Source organism: Pan troglodytes, chromosome 4 (assembly GCF_028858775.2).
Source record: "Pan troglodytes isolate AG18354 chromosome 4, NHGRI_mPanTro3-v2.0_pri, whole genome shotgun sequence".
NCBI lineage: Eukaryota > Metazoa > Chordata > Mammalia > Primates > Hominidae > Pan > Pan troglodytes.
Genome location: NC_072402.2, coordinates 148,784,798 through 148,806,898, shown reverse-complemented (window position 1 = coordinate 148,806,898; position 22,101 = coordinate 148,784,798). Strand labels below are relative to the sequence as shown.

Below are 22,101 nucleotides of genomic sequence, written 5' to 3'. Positions count from 1 at the left end.
TCCCTAGCGTGATTATGCGAAGAAAATAATGCACGCAAAGCATCTACAATGTCTGGAGCAAAGCGTTTACGATGTCTGGGAATCCTTTACAATGTCTGGAGCAAAAAATGTTCGCGGTAGAGTCTTTATGGGTCTTTTCAGCTCGGAATTTCTATAGCTTCGTTAAGAAGAGTCCTGGAGCGCCCTGGACGGAACTCTGGGGGCCTGAGCTCCAGCTCTGGCTTAGGGCCAAATGCTTACGTGCCTTTTGGCAGGTCCCCTCCCTGTTCTGGCCTGTGTTCCCCTCGGCACAAGGAAGGGGCTGGGTGGTCTCTGTGGCTCGCCTCCGCTCTGAAATTCCGGCTTTCAAGGTGGCCCCAGGCCTTCGACAGGGGCTTCCGGCGCTGGGAGTGCGGCAAGGCGCCGCGCAGGCCCGGGACGGTGGCCCCAGGGAAGTCGCTCCTAGAGGGGAAGGCCGCCGAGGGGACGAGAGACACCGCGGGCCCCCGGAACGGCAGGCAGCCGGTGTTTACCTCGCTCGGTCCCACCCCTGGCGGCCGCGGGCCCGCCCGGAGCGCGCGGCGCGATTGGGCGAGTGGCCTGCCAGTCTCCGGGGACTTTCCCAGGGGTGGGGCGGCCCGGCCGGGCCCCCGGCACTTCCTCCTCCTCGGCCCGGGTGCCCTGCCCCCGTCTAGGAGCCCTAGGAGTGCTACGGGGGGCCGGAGCCTTGCCCGGGCCGCTGCCCCGTCCCTGGATTCGGGGCTGGACGCAGCAAGCGGGGCGCTGTGTCCCCAAGCTCCCCGTCCTCGGGTAAGCCGGCCGGCCCGGAGCGGGGATGGAGGGGAGGAAGGGAGGCCAGGCCCAGATCGTCCAGAGCCTCGGTGGCGGCGGGGAGCGAGCTGGGGAAGGTGGCTTGTGCACCCAGGCCCGGCGCGCGGGGTCCCGGGGCGTCTCCGCCAGCGGCCAAGCCGGGCTGAGCCGCTACTCCCTGCTTGGCGCTGGGCCTGGTGGGGGGCGCGCGTGCGCACTGCGCGGGGTAGCACGCCTGGGAACGGCGTGGGGCGGTTGTAGAGAGCGCAGACCCTCCGGGTGCGGGCGGCGCTGCGGCCCTTTGGGTGTCTATCCTGTGGAGACGAGTTGCCTACGCGGCGTCAGGAGTTTCGTATAAAGTTGTGGAAGCAGTGTACATATTTCACGAGGAGGAAAATAATAATTTTTATTGGGCGCTTTCCAAGTGCTGATCTTAACGCTGTACGTGTATTAGACTCATTTAATTGTCACTTCCATCCTAAACATTAATATTGTTATTATCTCCATTTTATACTTTAGGAAACTGAGGTACTTGGAGCTTGAGGTCACACAGCTGTGAGTTGCAAAGTCAGATATGAACTCAGGCATTTGGCTCCAGAGTTCCTACTATACTATTTCTGTTGAACATATTTTGTATGCACATTGTTGGAGACATTTGTGTGCATGTGCAGGATGGATGAGTTTCCAGGAGTGCTTCTGGGGATGGAGTATGAAGGCTGAGCTTTCCACTGTAGGACATTTGTGTGCACGTGTGCATTGTACATTCATTGTGCGTACAGGAGCAGATGGGAATTTTGTGCGACTGGGTGAGAGATTGTGTTTTGGTAGGGGGAGGGAGGGACTTTTGTGGATGATGCAGAAGAATCAGCAACGTCCTTCCCCACCCCCTTGCAGAATGACAGTGCAGGGAAATGTGTAGATTCCTAATGCATCATTTTTTTCTCACAGTACCGTCAAAATGGGATTTAATCAGCACTTACTCATTTTCCAAACAATGGGGTGTGATAGAGGGGAATTCGGCATCTGATGAGAGGTCAGAAAAGGGGACTCAGAATGTTTTAAAAAAATCCTTGACAAAGGAGGGTAGAATTGTATTAGGAGGGTAGAATATTAGTACAAACTCAGCATCCCCGTGGTGGTCTCTGTTTTGCAACAGAAGAAACTGAGGCAGTGAAAAAACTGATAATGCTAATAGCTTACTATGTGCCAGGCACAGTGCTTACATTCCGTATCTCATTTAATCTTTTTTTTTTTTTTTTTTTTTTTTTTGAGACAGAGTCTCACTCTGTTACCCAGGCTGGAGTGCAGTGGCACGATCTCGGCTCACGGCAACTTGCCTCCCAGGTTCAAGCGATTCTCCTACCTCAGCCTCCCGAGTAGCTGGGATTACAGGCACTTGCCACCATCCCCGGCTAATTTTTTTGTATTTTGAGTAGAGACAGTTTCACCATGTTGGCCAGGCTGGTCTCAAACTCCTGACCTCAAGTGATCCGCCCATCTCAGCCTCCTAAAATGCTGGGATCACAGGTGTGAGCCGCCCCACCCGGCCTCACTTAATCTTTCTAACAACTCTTAATTTTCAGATGAGGAAACTGAGGCCCAGAGAAGGTTAAGGCTTTCCCAAGACTAGCAACCCTTGAATCCTGGACCCTGTTCCCTTTCCCCTGACCAAGGCTGCTGTCCTGGCTGTGTCCCGGGAAAATAATGTGATCAGGGACTGGCACTTCATGGAAGCACGTGATCATGCCCCTCTGGAAGCTGCCGCTGGGAGTGTGCAATGTTCTACACGCTTATGTAACCACGTTTGTCTCCCAGCCTTGGGTGTTCCATGGGTATGGCATGGCACTCATGCTGAAGGTTGATGCCTGCCCCTGGATACCCCCACCAGGTTTTTCGGGGCCCCAGGAAGCTGTGGGGTCTGAGTCATACCCTTACCCCCACTGCTGCCTGTGACTTGGGGCCCGGATGTCCTGGTTGGGTCAGGCCGACCTGATTTGAGAGAGGCAGCGTTGTAGGAGGTTGTTTGTCTGCCTCTCTCTCCAACCCACTGGTTACTGTTTTACTCCTGTACCCGCTGTGATTTGGCCACACCATGCTGGCCTGCTTTTCCCCCTCCAGCAAGCCAAGCTTGTTCTCATCCTTAGGCTTTCCATACATGCTGTTCCCTCTGCCCAGGACATCTTTCCCCGTTTTTCCCATGGCTGGTTTTTCCTTATCGATCAAGTCTCAGCTCAAATGTCAGCTCCTCAGAGGGGCCTTCCCTGATCTTTTTATGCAAAGCAGCCCCTTTTTTCACTTTCTGTCACATTACTATTTTATTTTTCTCATACGTGTATCATGCTATGAAAGAATCTTATTTGCGAATGAGAAAGCATATGTATAGAACTTAGTGTCTGGCAAATTGTTATTTTTAGTGTTTATTTGTTTACTGTCTTTCTCTTTTCCTAGAATAGAAGGGGGTGAGCAGGGACCTCCTTAGTCCTCTCGAGTGTATTTCTGTAGCGGGAGAAGAGTGCCTGGTGGATGGCTCTTCTGAGTTTGTTCAGTGAATGAGTAGAATAATGGCACATTTCACAAATGAGGAAATTAAGGCCTAGAGATGAGAAGGCAGGAGGAGAACCAGAGTGCTCTCCTAGCGCTCTCCCAAGCATCATTTCCTGATGACTCCTGTGCCCAGTGCCGTGCAGTGTTCTTGATGCACAGGTGCGTAAGGAGCTGGCTTTGCCTTCCAGGAACTTTTGGTCAAATGGGGAGATGTGCTATGAGTGTGACCTGAAAGGCATTGTGTGCCCGTAAGTGCCAAATGAGTTGGACTGGCATAGGTATAACTGGAGTGCAGAGTAATTTGGGGGCACCAGATGGTTGGGGGGGTCTTCTGGAGGGAAGTGACTTCAAGGTCAGACCCTAAAAAAATGACAAAGTGCAGAGTGGAACCTGGGTCTCTTCTGGAACTTAGTAGACTAGTCAGAATAACTGGAATCAGCCTCTCCTCGGTTGGGAGAATTGACCAGTTGGCCTGGGAAAGACCCTAAAAGATTTTGATACCAGACATAGAAATGTTGATTTTTCTCCTTAGCAGCATTGGGAAATGGTCAGAGCAGTTGGTTCACAAACATGAGCATGCATCACAATCCTGGGGATGGAGGTAGAGGGTGGTTGTTAAACACAGATTGCTGGGCTGCAACTCCAGAGCATCTGATCCAGTGGATGGTGGTGGTGCCAGTGCCGCTGGTCCGGGCTGCTCCTTGAGCACCCCGGGTGAAGAGCACATGATTCAGTGCTTGGCAGACCTGGGTAGGTGCCGTGTCTGTCACTCTGGGCCTCTGCATCCTCACCTGTCAGCTCTGTATGACGTCAATGCTACCTCCTAGAATGGTGGGAATTAATGGGATAGTGTGTGGCAAGCACTCAGCACGGGCCACCAGTGTGGTAAGCGCTCGGTACAGGGTCGCTGCTATTATCGTTAATGATGCTAATCATGAGGCTATTGACAGGATTCCAGTAGAAGATGATGAGACTGGTTTGATTTTCTGTGCTCTGGATAACTTGCTGCTAAGGTTTGAATGTGTCCCCCAAAAGTTCATATGTTGGAAACGTAATCCCTCTGCTTCATGAATGGATTGTCAGCTCTGCCCTCATAAATAGATTAATGTCACTATCACGGGGTAGGGGGACGGGAGGTTAGTTATAAAAGAGGCCAGTTTGGCTAATACACTCTCTATTTCAATCACTCATTTTCTCCTTCTGTCTTCCACCTTGGCATGACCCTTGTCAGATGGTGGTGTCATGCACTTGGATTTCTCATCATCCAGAACCATGAGCCAAATAAACTTGTTCTTTATAAATTACCCAGTCTGTGATATTCAACAGAATAGTTGCAGAAAGCAGACTAAGACACTTGCCTTCAACCCTCTGCCACTTGTGGTCCATGCTGTGTCCCCTCTGGATGAGTTGTCCTTTGCTTTGTCTCAAACATCTGTCCCTGTTTGGAGTGGCGGAAACTCAGATGTGGGTGGGGCTTTGAAGACACCTGGCTTGCATTCCCTCAACAGCCCCAGTGCCCCTCTGCGTGACCCCGACCCCTGGGATCAGGGCGCTTTCCACCTCGTAGGCAGCCCCTTCCAGTGTTATTCCAGACTTCTTTCTTTTGTGGGCCCACATCAGCCCGGGTTCTTCCTTTCTCACCTCCATCATTTTCCCTCATTGCTTACCTGACCACTGTGAGGGAGGGGGAGAGGTTGAGCAGTAGCATGGTGTGGTAAGAGAGTGCACAGTGGCCACCAGAGGACGAGGTGTGCCTTTCTTCTGTGCCACTGCTGTCCCATGTGGCTGTGGGCACGTCTGTTCGCCTTTGCCGACTTTGGTTTCCCAGCTTTAGAATGAAAACGTTTCACTCTCTGGCATCTCAGGGCATTCTCTTCCAAGTCTTAAAAACTCTATAACAACCAATGATTGGGTCACCCTCTCTTTGGCTCTGGCAGCTCCTGGTTTCCCTCTGGGCCAGGCCTTGCTGTGCCTGCCCTCCTAGATTCTTGCTGCTATGCCCCCACATGCCTGCAGTGCCTGCCCCTCCTATCCCTGGCCGTCTGTAGGGAGGGTATCCAGGCATCCTCCAGAGAGTTGCCACAGGAAGGCACAGGGCAGCTGGGTCCCCTTGTTTTGTGGGGGAGCACAGCTCCCAACCCCCAGAGAAAGACCTTGGCAGCCACCATGACCATTGCGGGAAGTTCTTGATGATTTTCCCATGACTGGCCCAGGACAGTCACTCTTCAGTTTGGAATGGATGACTGGCAAGCAGCAGCTGGCTGTTTGTCTGAGGGCTGCTCTGGGCAGAGCTGAACTCTTCTCTCCCAGGGACCTCACCCTGAGGCTGTTCCTTGAGAGGCAGGAGCTCTGCGTCCTTGAGCACCTACACAGTGGACAAACCGGGCAGCCCAGGCAGGGGTGTGTGTGTGGGGTAAGTGAGTGTAGGTGTGTGGGTGCTGTGGGAGTTGTGTCACCAAGGAGTCACGCTGAGAGGCCAGGGCAGGTATGGGACTGCCCTATGAGTCAAGGGCCTTTGGCTCAGTCTCCACCCACTGGGCAGAGCATTGGCCAGGCTCTCTGTTGGCCTTCAGGCCACTTGTCCTTTGCCTTCGCTATAGTCAGCTTCAGCAGCAGACTTAGGAGCCCTGGTCCCTCTCCAGCCCACTTCTGTCTCTGCAGGTGCAACTCCTGCGTGATCTGGTCCCCAGGAAACTGGCAACATAGACTTTTAGAAAATATTGTCCTAAGCACATTAACACAGGAACAGAAAACCAAATGCTGCATTTTCTCACTTATAAGTGGAGCTAAATATCAGGTCCTCATGGACATAAAGATGGCAACAGTAGACACTGGGGACTGCTAGAGTGGGGAGGGAGGGAGGCAGAGTTGAAAAACTGTTGGGAACTATGCTCAGTACCCAGGTGATGGGATCACCCCTACCCAAATCACGCAGTATACCCAGGTAGCAAACCTGCACATGTACCCCCCGAATCTAAAATAAAAGTTGAAGCAGAAAAAAAGCAAAACAATACAGTAAAAAGAAAAAAGAAAAATTGAAGGAGTCTCTCAGATATAGAGGGTAACACGCAGGCACCTACATGCTCACTCATCTGGTTTAAGAAATAACACATTTCCAATCACTTGAAATTTCTCCTTCATCAGCCACCAACAAGAAACAAGTGTTCTGAATTTAGTGGGGTTTTTTTCTTGCATTTCTTTAAAGTTTTTTTTTCAATGTGTGCATCCCTAAATAATACATAGTATTTTTTTATGTTTAAAAATGTTATTTAGGCTGAGCGTGGTGACTCATGCCCTACTGGCACTTTGGGAGGCAGAGCAGGCAGGTGGATCTCTTGAGCCCAGGAGTTTGAGACCAGCTTGGGCAACATGGCCAAAACCCATCTCTGCAAACAATACAAAAATTAGCTGGGTGTGGTGGCGCATGCCTGTAGTTCCAGCTACTTGAGAGGCTAAGGTGGGAGGATGACTTGGGCTGGGAGGTGGAAGTTGCAGTGAACTGAGATCATGCCACTGCACTCCAGCCTGGGCAACAGAGTGAGACCCAGATTCATTCATGTTCGTATCTCCAGCTGTGGCTCATTCTTTTTTCACTGCTGTATAGTATTTCCTGATAGGAAATTGCCACAATGTATTTATTGATTTTCCTCTTCATTTTAGGTAGCTTTCAGCTTTTTCTTGTTAACACAAGGCATCTTTGGCTTTTATCTGAGTACCTCAGCCCCTGTCCAGCCCCTTTTCCTTCCTAGCTCCTTGGCAACCATTACTGCTCCTGTCTGGGTAGCATTTTAAGGTTTGCAGAGAACTCTATGGTTCCTACTTGGTCCTCATAACATTTCCATAGGGAGAAACAAGGAAAGTGAGGCCTGCCCAGGGTCATTCGAGAAGGGATCATAGCCAGGATTTGAATCTGTGAAACCCTCTTTCCACCATATTTTGTATAAGAGGAATTCCCCAAAATTGGTATCTTACCTCTTGGAGGCAGGGGAGTTACAGGATTAGATAAACTCTGGTTTCAAGCTATCCTCCTGCGTCTGTCTCTGGAGTAGCTGGGACTACAGGCATGCACCACTGCACTCAGCTCACTGAAATTTTTTAGAAAAATATTTTAAAATTTCCCTTTAAAAAAAATTACCAAATAACACATGATTATTGGGGAAAAACCCCCCAAAACTCAAGCAGTACAAAAGATATAAAGTAAAAAATGACAGTTGTCTTCTCTCTCCTTCCTTTCCCCTTCCTCTGTCCCTACTGTATTTAAAAATTAATTTTATAATTGTATAAGAACAGGACTAGATTTCCCATGTAAAGAGTTAAAATAACATAGGTAAAATAAAAGTTTCTACAGGTCCTTCTGTAGAGCAGTCTACTAGCAGCAGTTTGGTATGTATCCTTTGAGACTTTTTTCTTTTCTTCTTTTCTTTTTTTTAAGAGACAGAGTATTAGTCTGTCACTCAGGCTGGAGTTCAGTGGCATGATCATAGCTCATTGTAGCCTGAACTGCTGGGCTCAAGTGATCCTCCCACCTCAACTTTCCGAGTAGCTGGGACTCCAGGCATGTGCCACCATGCTCTGCTAATGTAAAAAAGTTTTTTTTTTTTAATAGAGACTCTATTCTTGCTTTTTGCCCAGGCTGGTCTTGAACCCCTGGCCTCAAGCAATCCTCCCACCTTGGCCTCCCAAAGCACTGGGCTTCCAGGCCTTTTTCTGTGCACATTTAAGATTCCGTATGTATACACACACACACACACACACACACACACACACACACACAAAATGTGTTTTTGAAAAAAATAGCATCCTGTTACACATATAAATCTGCACTTTGCTTTGTATTTTATGGGCATCTTTCTGTATCATTGCCAAGCAATCTACCCCATTCTTTTTGATGGCTGTATAGTATTCCATCGAATGAATGGTGGTTTGTTTAACCAGTCCCTTCTTGATGGACATTCAAGAATAGCAAAAATGTCTATTACAAAGCATGTGGCAGTGCATATTTTTGTCCAGCTTCTGTGTACTGATGCAAAGATCTCTAGATTCCTAAATAGGGGATTACTGAATCATTCAGTTACTTCTGCCCCCTTAGGTAACTCACACCTCCTCAAACACCCTTTTTTTTTTTTTTTTTCTTTTGAGATGGAGTCCCACTCTGTCTCCCAGGCTGGAGTGCTGTGGCATGATCTCGGCTTACTGCAACCTCCACCTCCCGAGTTCAAGCGATTCTCCTACCTCAGCCTCCCCAGTAGCTGGGACTACAGGCACCCGCCACCACACCTGGCTAATTTTTGTATTTTTAGTAGAGACTGGGTTTCGCCATGTTGGCCAGGCTGATCTCGAACTCCTGACCTCAGGTGATCCGCCCGCCTCGGCCTCCCAAAGTGCTGGGATTACAGGCATGAGCCACCACACCAGCCCTCAAGCACACTTTTCTACGTGAGAACTTTGTTCTCACCAGTTAGGCATACATGCAGGTTGTTGTCATTGAGAAAGGACATTCTTCAGTAGGTGACTCAGCTGTAAGAAAAGCAAATGTATACCCAGGCTCCCTCAATAGGAATATACTACCTAAAAGGGTGGAGGTGAAAGCCTGCATTTGGTCAGGCAAACCATGCCTGGAATGTTGGGTCCAGTGCTAGAACCAGCTGGAGATAGTGTGGGGTAGAGGGTTGGTGGGGGACTGGAGAGGGGGCAGTCCCTGTGTGGAACAGTATAGAGAAGCCTGCAGGTTCCAAATGTCCTCAGGGCTGGCTGTCATGCTGAAGATGGGCATCTTGTTCCTTATTCCAGGGGACCACAGAGGGGAGAGAAGGGCCGGTGGAAACAGAACTGGGAGCAGCCTAACTGTAGCCAGTGCTGGCTGCCCCAGGAATTGTTTTGGGGAGGAAGTTGGTGAGATCCGGATTGCTAAAGTTGGCCAGCTGGAGTCCCTGGGCTCCTCAGAGGACTGGGTAAGCACAGGATGGAATGTCCTCTGAGCTCCCTTCCAGCCTGAGATTCTAAACCCTGTTGACTGCAGGTGATGTGGGGCAGATTGCCACCTGGTTGCATATAAAGCTAGAGACATATAAAGGCAGGGGCTAGGAACTTGGGGCACGTTCTGGAGAACTGGAAAGCAGGTCTGGTTTCCCACCTCTGAGCTTCAGCCTGCCACCTCTCCAGGCAGTGTAGAGCAGTGGAAAGGGCACCGATGTTGGAATCTGACAGATTGAGGCTGCATTATTTGTTCTACCACTAACCAGCTGTGTATTCTCAGGCAAATGACTTAACTTCTCTGAGTCTGCTTCCTCATCCATGTAGCTGCGTCGACTGGTTTCCTTGCTGGAAAGTGTGGATGATAATTTCCATATCTGTGTGGCAAGAAGAAAATGAGGTCGTGTGCGTCATGATGCGGCCCAGCACCCGGCATACGGTAGCGCCTAACGAACTGTCACCCTCTCTCCGGCTTAGTTAGGTGCTCTCCAGTCCTCTTTTGCAGTGTGAATTCTGGCTCAGGTGTTTAGCGCGTGGTGTGTAACCTGGGCCTTGGAGGCTGAGTGGAGACAGTGGGGCCTTCTTTGTGGGTGACTCGGGAGGGGAGGATGAAGGACATGGGAAGATGTGTGCCATGTTGAGGAACACAGATCAGGCGTGGCCAGAGCCTGGTACAAGTTAGGCAGGAGGGGAGGACCTGGCACAGGGCTGCGGAGGTCAGCTGAGGGTCTCTGACTGCCCTCGGGGAGGGGATAGCACCTATGAAAGCTCTTATGGGAGGACTGATGGGTTAGGGAAATCCACCTGGGCCTTAGAAGGGATTGGAGCTGGGGAGTGGAGCCTTCTTAAGGTTAGAAGGTTAAAGAAAGTAGTGCTAATAAATTTCAGATTCTGAAATGTTAGAACTGGAAGGGGCCTTAATGATTATCCAGCACAACCCCCCATGTTATTACTATTTTTGCAGCTCCCTCTTTTTAGGTAACTGAGGCCTAGTGAGGGTTAAGATGTTCGCCCTAGTGTACCTTGACTAGATCCCACAGTTCTGGCGCCCCAGCTGTTACTATATGAGACTCTGTGTCTGCACCCTCATTGTTGCTCAGTTGATTGCAAGGATGGAGGAGTTAAGTCTGGGCTCCTTGTTGGTGAGGATGCCAGGGTGCGGTCCTTGAATACACACTGTCTCAAGTATGTGCTGTGTCCTCACTCATGTGTGAACCTGACAGCCATCAGGAGAGCCCAGCCTGGTCCTTTTCTCTTTTAAATTAAAGACCTTATTTTTTATAGAGCAGTTTTAGGTTCACGGCAAAATTGAGAAGAAGGTACAGAGATTTTACATATACTGCGCCCCCCACCCCCAACAGGCATAGCTTCCCCCATTATCAACATCCTCCACCAGAGTGGTAGATTTTTTACAGTTGATGAATCTACATTGACACCACTGTCACCCGGAGTCCATGGTTTACATCAGTGTTCCCTCTTGGTGGTGTATGTTCTATGGGTTTGGACAAATGTGGAATGGCAGGTGTCCACCATTACAGTATTGAACAGAGTAGTTTCACTGCCTGAAAAATCCAACCCGGCCTTTGATGGATGGACCTGAGGCTGCAGTTTCCCCAGCCTGGAAATTGGTTGGGGAGGACTGGAGGTCATCATAACACAAATATGTGGACAGTTTTTTGTTTATGTGTGCAATGTGATATCATGGCGTCTCACTTCCTTTCATCCTTGGGTGGAATTGCAGGATATTGCCCTTTACAGCAGAGGAAATGAGGCTCAGATTCCCAGTTGTTGGTGAGTGTGGCATCGTGGTTCAAGGGCTTCTTATAGCTACATCTTCACTAGCTATGGTGTGTCCAGGCACCCTGCTTAACCACAGTTAAATGGTGATATGCAGGTCACTAGAGAATAAGTGGAGGCCAGAACCTAGCTTACTGAGCTGACGGAAGAGCCTAAAATCCCATTAAAGGAGGGAACAAATGGGGAAAGCCTTGGCCCTTAGATAAGCTGGGCACAGTTGTGGGGTTGCCTCAGCCTTTTATTAAGCACCTGCTGTGTGTCAAATGCTGAGCTAGTTACTGTATACTCTTATTATTTTGGAAATCTTATTATAAAACAAAGATGTGTTTCTTGTTAAATCAGATAATCAGGAAGTATTGCCTAAAGTAGAAGGTGAGAATTCCCTTCCAACTATACACATATTGTTTCATTTAATTTCTTTGATCTTCTATCAGGTAGGTTCTATTATTACTCCTGCTTTACAGATGAGGCACCTGAGGCTCAGGAAAGGTGAGTGACTGCTCCAGGGTTTCACAGCCCACAGGGTGGACAGAGCTGAGACTAGTGCAGGTGAGGCCCCCTCTCAGGCCTCGTGTTCACAAGGTTGGCCTTGAGCACTTTCCCTGTGTGGACCTTTCTTCCTGCCTCCAAGGCAGCGATGTTTCCATGGTGCTGGCTCTCTCTTTCCTCAGCTTGCTGCTAGCTCCTGAGACTTGGGTCTTCTTGATCCTGAGGCCAGCTTTAGCCATCACCCGGTTTCTGTGTGGCCCATGCTCCTCCCCTTGCATGTGAGGGAATGAGCCCATGGTTCCATACACAGCAGAGTAGACACTAGAATAGACCTCTCTGACGTTCTGTTCTGTGCCGTCTTTCCTGGAGACCCCTTCCCTATACCCCCTCTGCCAGCCCACCTGCCAGCATCCCTGGCAGCCCTCACCTCTGCTGGGGAGGTAGATGTTGGCCCAATGACCTTCCACCTCCCTGTACCAGAGATTTGCTTACACTTTTCCCTCTGGGCCAGGGAGGGCATCACCTGCTCCAGGGTTGCAGGGATAGCTGGCCCCAGGATGCAGCCAGTGACCAAAGGCATTAAATTGGGCTGATTAAGTCCCCAAGCTGGACTTCAGTTTCCTTATCCATCAGGTAGGTCATCAGCCCTGCCTTCTTCCCAGGGCTGTTGTGATAATCTGATGGAAAAACAATGCTTGGGACACTATGAAGTATTTTGCAAATGTTAGTGGCTATGCAAGTGAATATCATTTGGGGGGTCTGGGACCACCACCCTACCCAGCCACCAGAACACAGCTAATGGGAAGATAATCTGACAGACCAAAGCATTTCAGAGCAAAAGCTAGAATGTAAATTTAATTCTGAATGTAGTCTTTATCATACCCCTCTCTTTCTGGGGTAAGGCTGAGAGTTGAGCCCTGGGGACTACTGCCTCCCTGCCACCCACAAGTGCTTGCCTGCTAGTGGGTGGCTCCTTCGGTTTCAGCAGCATCACTTCCATCTTCACACTCTGTGGTTGTTGCCTGACCTGCCGTCTGTCTGGGCCCCTTTCTGCCCCCAAACTGGGCCTTTCTGGTTCCGGCGGGCAGCCCCAGGGCCCCTCTGGGGCAGGCTGTGGAGGCCCCGCTGGCTGAGGTCTTGTTTTGGAAGAAAGTCTGCGCTGGCTGCTTCTATACCACCAGCTGTTTCTGGTTTGGGCAAGCGGGGCTGGAGTCCCACTGCTGGTGGAGCACCTGCTGATTTGTAGTTTGTGGAACCAGGCCAGGTGGAAAGAGACTCCGAGAAGATGTGGTGGGGGCCTGTGGTGTGCCATGGGATTGCTGGGCAGGAAGGGAAATGGAGGATGGGCTGTGGGCAGCCTGGAGGGAGAGCAGGGATCTTCTGGTCCCAGCTCCATCCTGACTCCTTTGTGACCTTGGCCTTCCCTGCTCAGGGCCTTGCCTTGCTGCACTGCCTGTGCCGTGAGTGAGAATCAGATGAGCTCATGCCTGAGGACTCCTGGGCTCTGAACTCCAGATACTGCCACATGGAGGGGAGTGGTCAGTGCTTCCTTTTCCCCTTTGAAAACATCCTTGTGGTTTGTGGACAGCAGAGGGGAGTGCATGCCATCATCATGTTCGAATGCAGCCCCTCATCCATTGAGTGTTTCTGGGTGCATCTCTCTCCCACCTGATAATGCAGGATTCGCCTCATTGCCCTTGGAGAGTCCCCTCCAGCTCTGTCATCCTGAGAATGAGTCCTCTCTCTGGGAGAAGTTATAAAAAGCTCACTGATCAGAGGGAGAGTTCCCGTCTGCCCAGTGGTCATCCAGGGACTGCCGCTGACCATCTGGGCATGAGGTCAGCAGAACTTGGAAATTCCCTGTTTCCCTCTTTGTCTTTCTTTCCTCCAGAAGTCCAGGCCCTCCAGGGGCGGCTCCTCTGATCTCCAGAGAGGGTTTTCCCACAATAGGATATTTCTCCTGCGTCTCCTCTGCCCACTGCCTTTCTTTCTCCCCAAGCTCTGCCCCCTGAGGCTAAAGTAGGGGAGCATAGCTCTGTCTGCCCACTTTTTGTTTCCCATGAACCCCTTTCCCGTTGACTCCCCAGCGCCAAGAGAAACTGAGTGTTGCGTGTTTTGGAGGACGTGGGGTGGGTTTCAGTTCCCACATCCTGCATCCTGCTTTGTCCCTTCGCCTTACATCTGGGCCTCTCTGAGGGAGCATGGCTGGCCCAGCCTGGATTCTAGACGTGTCTGGGCGTCCAAGTGCGTCTGGTCAGTGGGTCAGGGTTAGGCTTTCTCTGGGATGTTGGACATGGCCTTGCAGGAGGCGGGGTCAGGGTCAAGGGCTTGTTCCCTTCAGTCTGACTTCTCTGAATTCAAGGTTTACCGAGGCCCTACTCTGGGCCACTCTGAAGATACCCTGGCACACAGGATGGACTTGCTCCCTGTCCTCATGCAGCCTCTAATCTACAGGACAAGGCAGACATTGAATAAGAAATTCCCCATGCCTTCATGTGGTGTTGACTGTGAGTTCCATTTAGGGTGCATGCATAGTGGTGGACAAGAACCAGGACACTGCTGCCCTTGTCATGCAAGGTGGCTCCAGGCCCCTTCTAGCCCTCTGTTTCACTGTTCTTGAACTCCAAGCGGCTCTCAAGGAAGGCCCACCCTCCTGTGCTCCCGACAGGAATACAAAGATGTGCAAAGTACGCTCCTGCCTCAGGAAGTTCCCAGCCAGATGGGCAATGCCCGCACCAGTCAGACACATGCTGTACCAGGCGGCAAGCCTCGTGAGGACAGAGGCAAGCAGAGGGGAAGGACCCCCAATGTCTGCCAACATTTTTGAGTACTTTACTATGTGCCAGTTCCAGTGCTAAGTGCAGCCCTCACACTGTTTCTTAGTTCGGTGGAAACATCTGCGCTTTGTGCTATGCTGTAGAACATTGACCTTTCAGGTTAAAAACAAGTCACCCCTAAGCCGGGTGATGACTTGTGATGGGAGTGTGGGTAGCTGTCCTTTGCCTCTCAGGCTCAGCAGGGCGTGGGTGCCTCCCACACGGTGTATTCATCTTGTATCTGTCAGTCTTTGGGAGAAGGGGTCCTTCTCATCAGAACTTTGTTTTTCTTTCTGGCCCATTCCATCCTATGGACGCTCTTGGACAAGACCTTATTGGTTCTTATGCTGCAGGGCAAGGGAAACTGCCCAGAGGTGACCTGATAGCATGGTGCTGCCCTACAAACAGATTTGAACTCCCTGTCTGCCCGTCTGGCTCTGTGTCCTGGCTGTGTGAGTATGGTGGGGGTCAGAGTCACAGCAGGCAGGGCTGACTTTGCATCTTGGCTCTTATTGCTGGCCGGGTCATCGTGGCTGAGTTACTTAACCGCCCTGAGCCTCAGTTTCTCCCTTGTAAAATGCAGATGAGATTAGTATGCATGTTAGAGTTACTGTGCAGCTCCTCCAAGATTGTATATCTGAAACATTTAATGCAGTGCCTGACAAGGAGGCGATTCAAGCATGGTGGTGTTGCTGTTAATCCTTTCTCACTCTGATCTTTCATTTACATTCTGGGAGCAGGGTGGTATGGTCGTAGTCACCTGGCAGCGCCAAGGACCCACGGAGCATGGTGTGTGGACTTGGGAGGGTCTTTGAGGATTCCTGATGAAACAGTTTTTGTCTTGGGGGTGGTGACCTTGGGAGAAAGGTGCCGAGCCCCCAAACCCTTCTGAGGTCCCCAGTGAAGGCCTTGGCCCTTTCATGCTGGAGAGCTATTTGGAGGGCTGGAGGCTGGCTCGGTGTTTCAGCCTTAGGGCCTCTGCCCTTACTGTTCTCTCTGCAAAGAATGTTCTTCCTTCAGATGTCTTCATGGCTAGTTCCCTCACCTCTTTCAGGTCTTGGCTAAAATAGCTCCTTATGCTTGGGGCCTTTTGTGCATAGACTTTTTGATTACCTGAAATATTGTGTTCCCCACCACCCTCCTCTGCTTTCACCCCTAGACTATAAACTCCATGAAGGATTTTTGTCTGTTTTGTTTGCTGATAATTCCTCAGCACCCAGACTGGTGCCTAGCACGGAGTCGATGCTCAATAAGTAATTGTTGAATGGATGAGTGAATGGACAGAGAGCTTCTCTACTAAGTCACAGAGTTAGGATTCTAAAATCACCTTTCCAACTGGTTTCAGTGACATAAAGCAGATGAAACTGAACAGATTACTAAAAAAAAAACCTTGGTGCTCAAATAGACAGTGGTTTGATGAAAAATTCTTCTGTTCCTTAGAACTGCAAGGGACAGACCATATATGATATGAGACTCACGGAGGAGGGTGACAGTGTATTAAATATTAGTCAGGGTGTTTTTTTCTTTTCTTTTTTTAAAGAAGATGATACACATATAAATGGAACTTTGGACTGGGTTGACTTGCTTATCCCTTAGGGTACAAGCATTTCACTTTACAGATTACTGAATTAACTTAAGACTTTCATTTCCCTCCCTCAGAGAGGGGAAGGGACTGCCCACAATCCCATAGTAAGTTAATGCCTAGACCATTAATTGAGTAAGTGTTTATTGGGCAAAATTCATAGCTAATACTGTGGTAGGCTCTGAGGATGCAATGATGGGTAAAACATATGGGATTCCTGTTCTTCTGGACCTCACAGACAGGACATGAACTCAGATTTTTTTTTTCCAAGTCCAGGTTCTTTCTTGTATCCCACATTGCACCCTACTGTTTATTTGGACTCCTGTTCCAAACAAGCCAACAGTGCATTGAGGCTGCTAAGAGAAACTAATGCCATTTTAAGGTTGTATTAATAGAGGCAGTGTCCAGATAAAAGGAGGTGACTGTCCTGCTTTACTATAATATGGTCAGACCAGCTTAAAGTGGGGGACTGCCTTCTGGGGCATTGACAGACTAGAGCTTCTCTGCAAAGGATGCCCCCATGGCCTGGCCAGCCTGCTGATATGCTGCTGTTGTCCTTACAGCCAGGCGGGCACCACGGCAGGGGCTGAGCTACCCTCATGGAAGGGAGAGGACCGTACCGGATCTACGACCCTGGGGGCAGCGTGCCCTCAGGAGAGGCATCCACAGCTTTTGAGCGCCTAGTGAAGGAGAATTCCCGGCTGAAGGAAAAAATGCAAGGGATAAAGATGTTAGGTAAAGCAGACCCTGTCCCCTCCCTGCGAGCGCCCCTCCCTGCAGACTGTGATGCCAGTCCCTCTACTAGCAGTGGAGAATGAAGCTAGCATATACCTCTGCCCAAGTCATCCCCTGTCCCTCCTGGCCCAGCGCTGGCTCCTGCCTCACAGCTGTCTCTATGCACCATGTAGCATGGTGACAGTATTCCCAACCCTGATTCCTCAGCACCCGGAAACAAGGATGACAGGACTCAGGTCCAAGAGGGAGGTGTGGGCTAAGGGAGAGGGGGCTGGAAGGCCCAGTTAATGGCCATGGAACTAGAGTGGCCTCCTCTTTCTGGGGCACGAGAGATGGGGAGAGCCAGCATGACCAGGGCAACTGGGGCACACGTTCCCAGGTGTTGGAGCAGGGAGCAGAGCTTGGCTTGAAGCAAGGAGGTGGTAGGTCCCTCAGTTCTCTTCTCCTGGCTCTTGCTTAAGCCATCCCCACTTTAGAACAACCCCACCTCCCTCCACATGACCGACGGGCCCTGTGCATCAGCACCCAGTTGCTGTGCCCCCTTCTCCTCCAGACAGGGCTTTCATTGATTTCCCCATCCAGAGGGAGCTCTCTTTCTTCCACACTCCTGAAACTCTTCCTTTGCCTTGCCGTGCCCTTCTCTAGTCTCATGTTTTAGAGGGGAGCATAGCCCCCTGATTTTTAAAATGCTTTCTCCTTGCTTGGCAGATCCTTGCTTGGGATGGCCGACTGGGGAGGGAGGAGTGGTTTCCCCATCTCCGCTTGTAGGAGAAGGAAAATGGAGGCCTAGAGGGCTGGTTGGAATTATCCAAGGTCTCCGCCCTGCAGGCAGCCCTTTGCCCTGGTGGCTCAGGCTGTGGGTAGCCCGTAGGGTGGGGGAGCCCCTGGCTTTCTGTGGAGTCCCCTGGCTGGGTGTGAAGGGAGTGGGGCAGAAAGAGAATGCTGGGGGTGGGGAGAGCCGAGGAGTTTCTCATAGATTCCTTCCGCTCCTGTGTCCCCCGATTGCTGGGCCCTCTTCCTTGCTCTAGCCTGTTTCTTATGGTGGACCAGCATGGAGTTTGTCCCACTTGGCCCACAGAGCAATGGTGAGAGTGAAGTCCAGGGCCTGGAGCCTCAGAAGCCAGGCAGCAGCAGGGTTAGGGGCCTGGGACGAGGAGAAGCAGCACACTGAGCCGAGTAAATGCTTTTGCTTCCTCTTCCCCAATAACTCTAGGGGAGCTTTTGGAAGAGTCCCAGATGGAAGCGACCAGGCTCCGGCAGAAGGCAGAGGAGCTAGTGAAGGACAACGAGCTGCTCCCACCACCTTCTCCCTCCTTGGGCTCCTTCGACCCCCTGGCTGAGCTCACAGGTATAAGAGGAGTCTGGGTACCTCTGACTCTCCCTGTACCCCAAACTGCCCAAATCCTTCACAGTGAACTCCCTTCTTATGCCAAAACCCACATTCTCTCGTTTATCCTTAGGTCACAGGCTACCCTTCCATTCATGTTTTGGCTGCCACATCCCCCAGAAGGTCAGATCTGGAAGGGACTTCAAAACAATCTTGTTAAAAATAGCCAGTGACTCAGCACTCCTGAGGCCCCAGCAGACATGAGTAATAGATACAACAGTTGACTACATTGCAGTCCTGTGGCCTTGGGGTCTTTATCAGCATATTTAATATTTAATGAGCAGCTACTGTGTGCTAGGCATCGCGCTCCAAGCAGCTACTCCCTGTCACTTGGAGCTGGCATATGAGTTGGAAGCTCCCTGGTCGTGCCCTGTGCGTCCATTTTACAATTAGGGAAGCTGAGGCCCAGGGAAGAAGCTGGGCTTGCCTGTTAGCCTGCTGCAGCGTATTTCAGATGTAAGGTTACGTGTGCTGCCCATTAAAGGAAAGGGTGACTGTGACTCGGGGTTGAAGTCCCATGTATGGTAGAGGCATTAGCATGTGTACAGAGTGTGCATTACTCTGGCATGTCTCCAAGTCCAGGGTAAGGTCTGGGACCAGGATGGAAATGATCCGCACCTCAGCTGGACTCAGATGCCTCCTGCTGCAGCTCTACTGTATGGTATCTGGCCCAGGCCAATGTGACAGCCTTCTGTTGGCTGGTGGTTGCATTTGCTGAATGGACAAATGGAGGAAAGTGATGGTCTCAGAGTCCACTGTGCTGCAGTCAGTGGGCATTTCCAGCCTCTGCGTGTCTATTCAGCAATGTTCCTGAGTTCCTGATTGGTGCCAGGTCCACTCTCACAGTGAGAAATGAAGCTACCTTCAAGGAGCTCCCTGCAGCAAGAACCACAGGAAGTCAGGGAGGGAGGGCCAAGTCTCAGTCCTGAGTTTGCAGTTATGTGGCTGTGGGCAAGTTGATGACCTTCCCAAGCCTCAGTGTCCTGACCTTTAAAATGGGGATATGGGGCTTTTATGAGAATGGCTGGGATAATAGATACATAAAGACTTTTCAAATTGTAAATCATTGTCTTTATCATTGACAATGTCTTTATCATTGCTGTTCAGGGCAGCAAGGAGCAGCAGCCAACTTGGGATTTTCCCAGTAAGCCCAGGGAGCATGGTCTCTCTGCTCGGGCTCTGCCCTGTCACTCCAGGGCAGGCCATTTTCTCAGACTACCTGGCCCTGATGAGACCACCTCCCATTCTCCCACACTCGAGTGGGGAATCCTGTCTGAGAACCCTTTTGTCACGGGCTGTCCTTGAGAGGGTGGTACCTGGGCTTCCCCTTCCCAGTCAGTTCATCTGTGCTTTCTTGATTCTCCAGGAAAGGACTCAAATGTCACAGCATCTCCCACAGCCCCTGCATGCCCCAGTGACAAGCCAGCACCAGTCCAGAAGCCTCCATCCAGTGTAAGTTTTATTTGGAGTCATGGGTGGAGGTTGCCTGGATGGACCTCAAGGTCCTACTGACAGATCCAAGAACATGAAGAAAGAGGGTTGAGGTCAAGAAACTGTGTTCCGTCTTGCTGGGTGATATTGGGCAAGTCCATTGCAAGCTCTCTGGGGCCTCAGCCTCCCCATTTTGAAATGAAGGTCATAGTTAAAACTTACCAGGAAGACCCTGGTATGTACAAGGAATTCTTCTCACTTACTAAGTTGTATACTGTTAAGTATCACTGAGTGTGCACAGTGCTAGGAGAATAGACAGATGTGACATGGAGCTCACATTCTCAAAGAGGGCTCAGAAACTATCTTCTACAGGCTGGGCACAGTGGTTCATGCCTATAATCCCAGCACTTGGGGAGGCTGAGGCAGGAGGATTGCTTGAACCCAGGAGTTTGAGACCAGCCTGGGCAGGATAGTGAGACTCCATCTCTCTAAAAAAAAAAAGTAGTCAGGTGTGATGGTGTATGTCTGTGGTTCCAGCTACTTGGGAGGCTGGCTGAGGCAGAAGGGTCGCTTGAGCCCAGGAGGTCAAGGCTGCAGTGAGCCATGTTGATGCCACCACACTCCAGCCTGGGTGACAGAGTCAGACCCTCTCATAAAAAAAAAAAAAAAAAAAAAAATCTACAGATTTGGCTGGAGAAGTTTTGCTTGGTATCCTACAAGGGATTGCATAGTTCAGCATCCTTATCCTACAGATCAGGTGCAGGGAAAGAAGGACCTGTTTTGAGGTTACATGGGTAATGGGGAAAATGTAGATGGAGGAGGGAGACTTTCTAGGGCAGGGCCAAGAGCCAGAGGTGAGTTCTTGGTGGCCATGAGGGTCAGCTGGAAGCTGAGCACTGACTCCTCTCATCTATCCTGCCCCTTTCTGCGATGAAGGGAGGCTGCAGACCAGGTTTAACGGGACATGGAAATCCCAGATCCCAGAGCTAATGGCTGGTTCAGGTGGGCCATTGGCGTCTTGGTTGGTTGAATGACCAGTAATTCTACTTGGAATGACGGAAAGATGTGAAAAAATCTGGGATTTCTTGGCCACCCTGGATTTGGTTGAATCCTGAAATAGTCTCCAAATTTGGTGAATCATCTCTGGGACTTTTCTCAGATCAGTTCACTCCTCTGGGATCTCCAGGACTGGCTTGGGAAGGCCAGCACAGGACCGTGCTTGGTGGTGGCCGTAACAGCTGCCATCTGTGTTCTGGGAAACCGATCAGAGACATCTGGGCCTAAGAGACAGCTCTGGGGCCATGGCAGGAATGCTGGATCTGCAGTCTTGGGTTCAATCCCTGCTTTTGCATTAACCAACTGTATACTGTAGTTTCCTCATCTTTCCAAAGAGGATATAACCTTCTGACCCACTCCATGGGTCACTCTGAGAAATAATGGAGCTCATGAAAGCATTTAGAAAGTACACAGCCTTAAAAAATGCAATCCTACAGTGCTGCTGGTTCAAGGTCAGCTAGTCCCACATCTCCCTTCTACAAAAGAGGATTGGCCATCGAGGGGATATGACCTCACATTATGCAGAGGGCTATGACAGGCTTGTCGAGAATCCTGCTTTGTGATCTCATGTGAGATGATATGTAACGGTCCCTGTGTACTCAAAATGGGAAGAGATTTTGTCCCCCTTGCTGCTCTCAGCCGCAGGGCCGCAGAGGAGGGCTGAGCTGTTTTTCTCTCGGGCAGCACCTAACTTCTTTCTGCACAGGGCACCTCCTCTGAATTTGAAGTGGTCACTCCTGAGGAGCAGAATTCACCAGAGAGCAGCAGCCATGCCAATGCGATGGTGAGTGGACGGGCAGGACCCCGGGCTTGACCTGCTGCCCTCTTTGTGTCCTGTCACTTGCTACCATGTGAGAGGCACAGAACCTGTTCAGATCCCTTAGGTACCCTGGAGTCACTTGGGGATACACGAGGGGCAGGAGCAAGGGGTGCTTCTCGCTCACATATGCAAATTCCTGGGCTAGTGACTTCCCCGACTTGGAGCACACGGGCACCCGACCGTTGTGAAAGCCTGGGCTCTTTGCCAGCCCTGTTGCCTTCTGCCAGGGGCCAGGCACCTCCGCACACTATGACTCAGCCCTTTGGGTCTGTGGGCTTCCAACCCCGGGGGAGAAAGAAGGGTCAGGAAGGCCCAGGGCCCTGTAAGACAGGTGATTTGCTCTTTGTGCAGACTCTTGGAGCACACAGGAAGGAGGTTCAACTTTCCACTTACACGCATGCGCGCGCGCGCACACTCTCTCTCTCTCTCTCTCTCTCTCTCTCTCTCTCTCTCTCTCTCTCTCTCTGTCTCTCGTACAGCTCTGGAGCGTCTGCCCAGCATCCTCATTCCACACCTTATAACACTGGCTGCCTTTTTCCTAACTATATCTCCTTCTGTTCTTTCTTAAAATGGCAGACTTATTGAAGAACCATTGTGAAAAGTCTGGAAGATTCTTTAAACGACTTAAATTTCTACCTTCTCCATTCTCCCTTCCTTCCCACTTTTAAGTTTTTTTCTTTAA

The 22,101-nt window shown here is 50.6% G+C and overlaps 1 protein-coding gene across 44 annotated transcripts in view; it reads left to right on the top strand.

Moving 5' to 3' along the window:
* TNIP1 (TNFAIP3 interacting protein 1) overlaps positions 1-22,101 on the top strand; it is a 57,547-nt gene that overhangs the window by 5,871 nt on the left and 29,575 nt on the right. For 8 of the 44 annotated variants that reach the window (XM_054684716.2, XM_054684715.2, XM_054684710.2 and 5 more), the window contains exons 1-5: positions 371-789; positions 16,554-16,725; positions 17,939-18,073; positions 19,479-19,564; positions 21,306-21,383. In XM_054684716.2, the coding sequence (XP_054540691.1) occupies positions 16,590-16,725; positions 17,939-18,073; positions 19,479-19,564; positions 21,306-21,383 (435 nt within the window). In that variant the 5' untranslated portion in view covers positions 371-789; positions 16,554-16,589. Of the gene's footprint in view, positions 1-164; positions 790-14,761; positions 14,861-16,553; positions 16,726-17,938; positions 18,074-19,478; positions 19,565-21,305; positions 21,384-22,101 lie in introns of those variants that run through there. The other 36 variants (XM_063810814.1, XM_063810832.1, XM_063810829.1 and 33 more) reach the window with 14 other exon arrangements.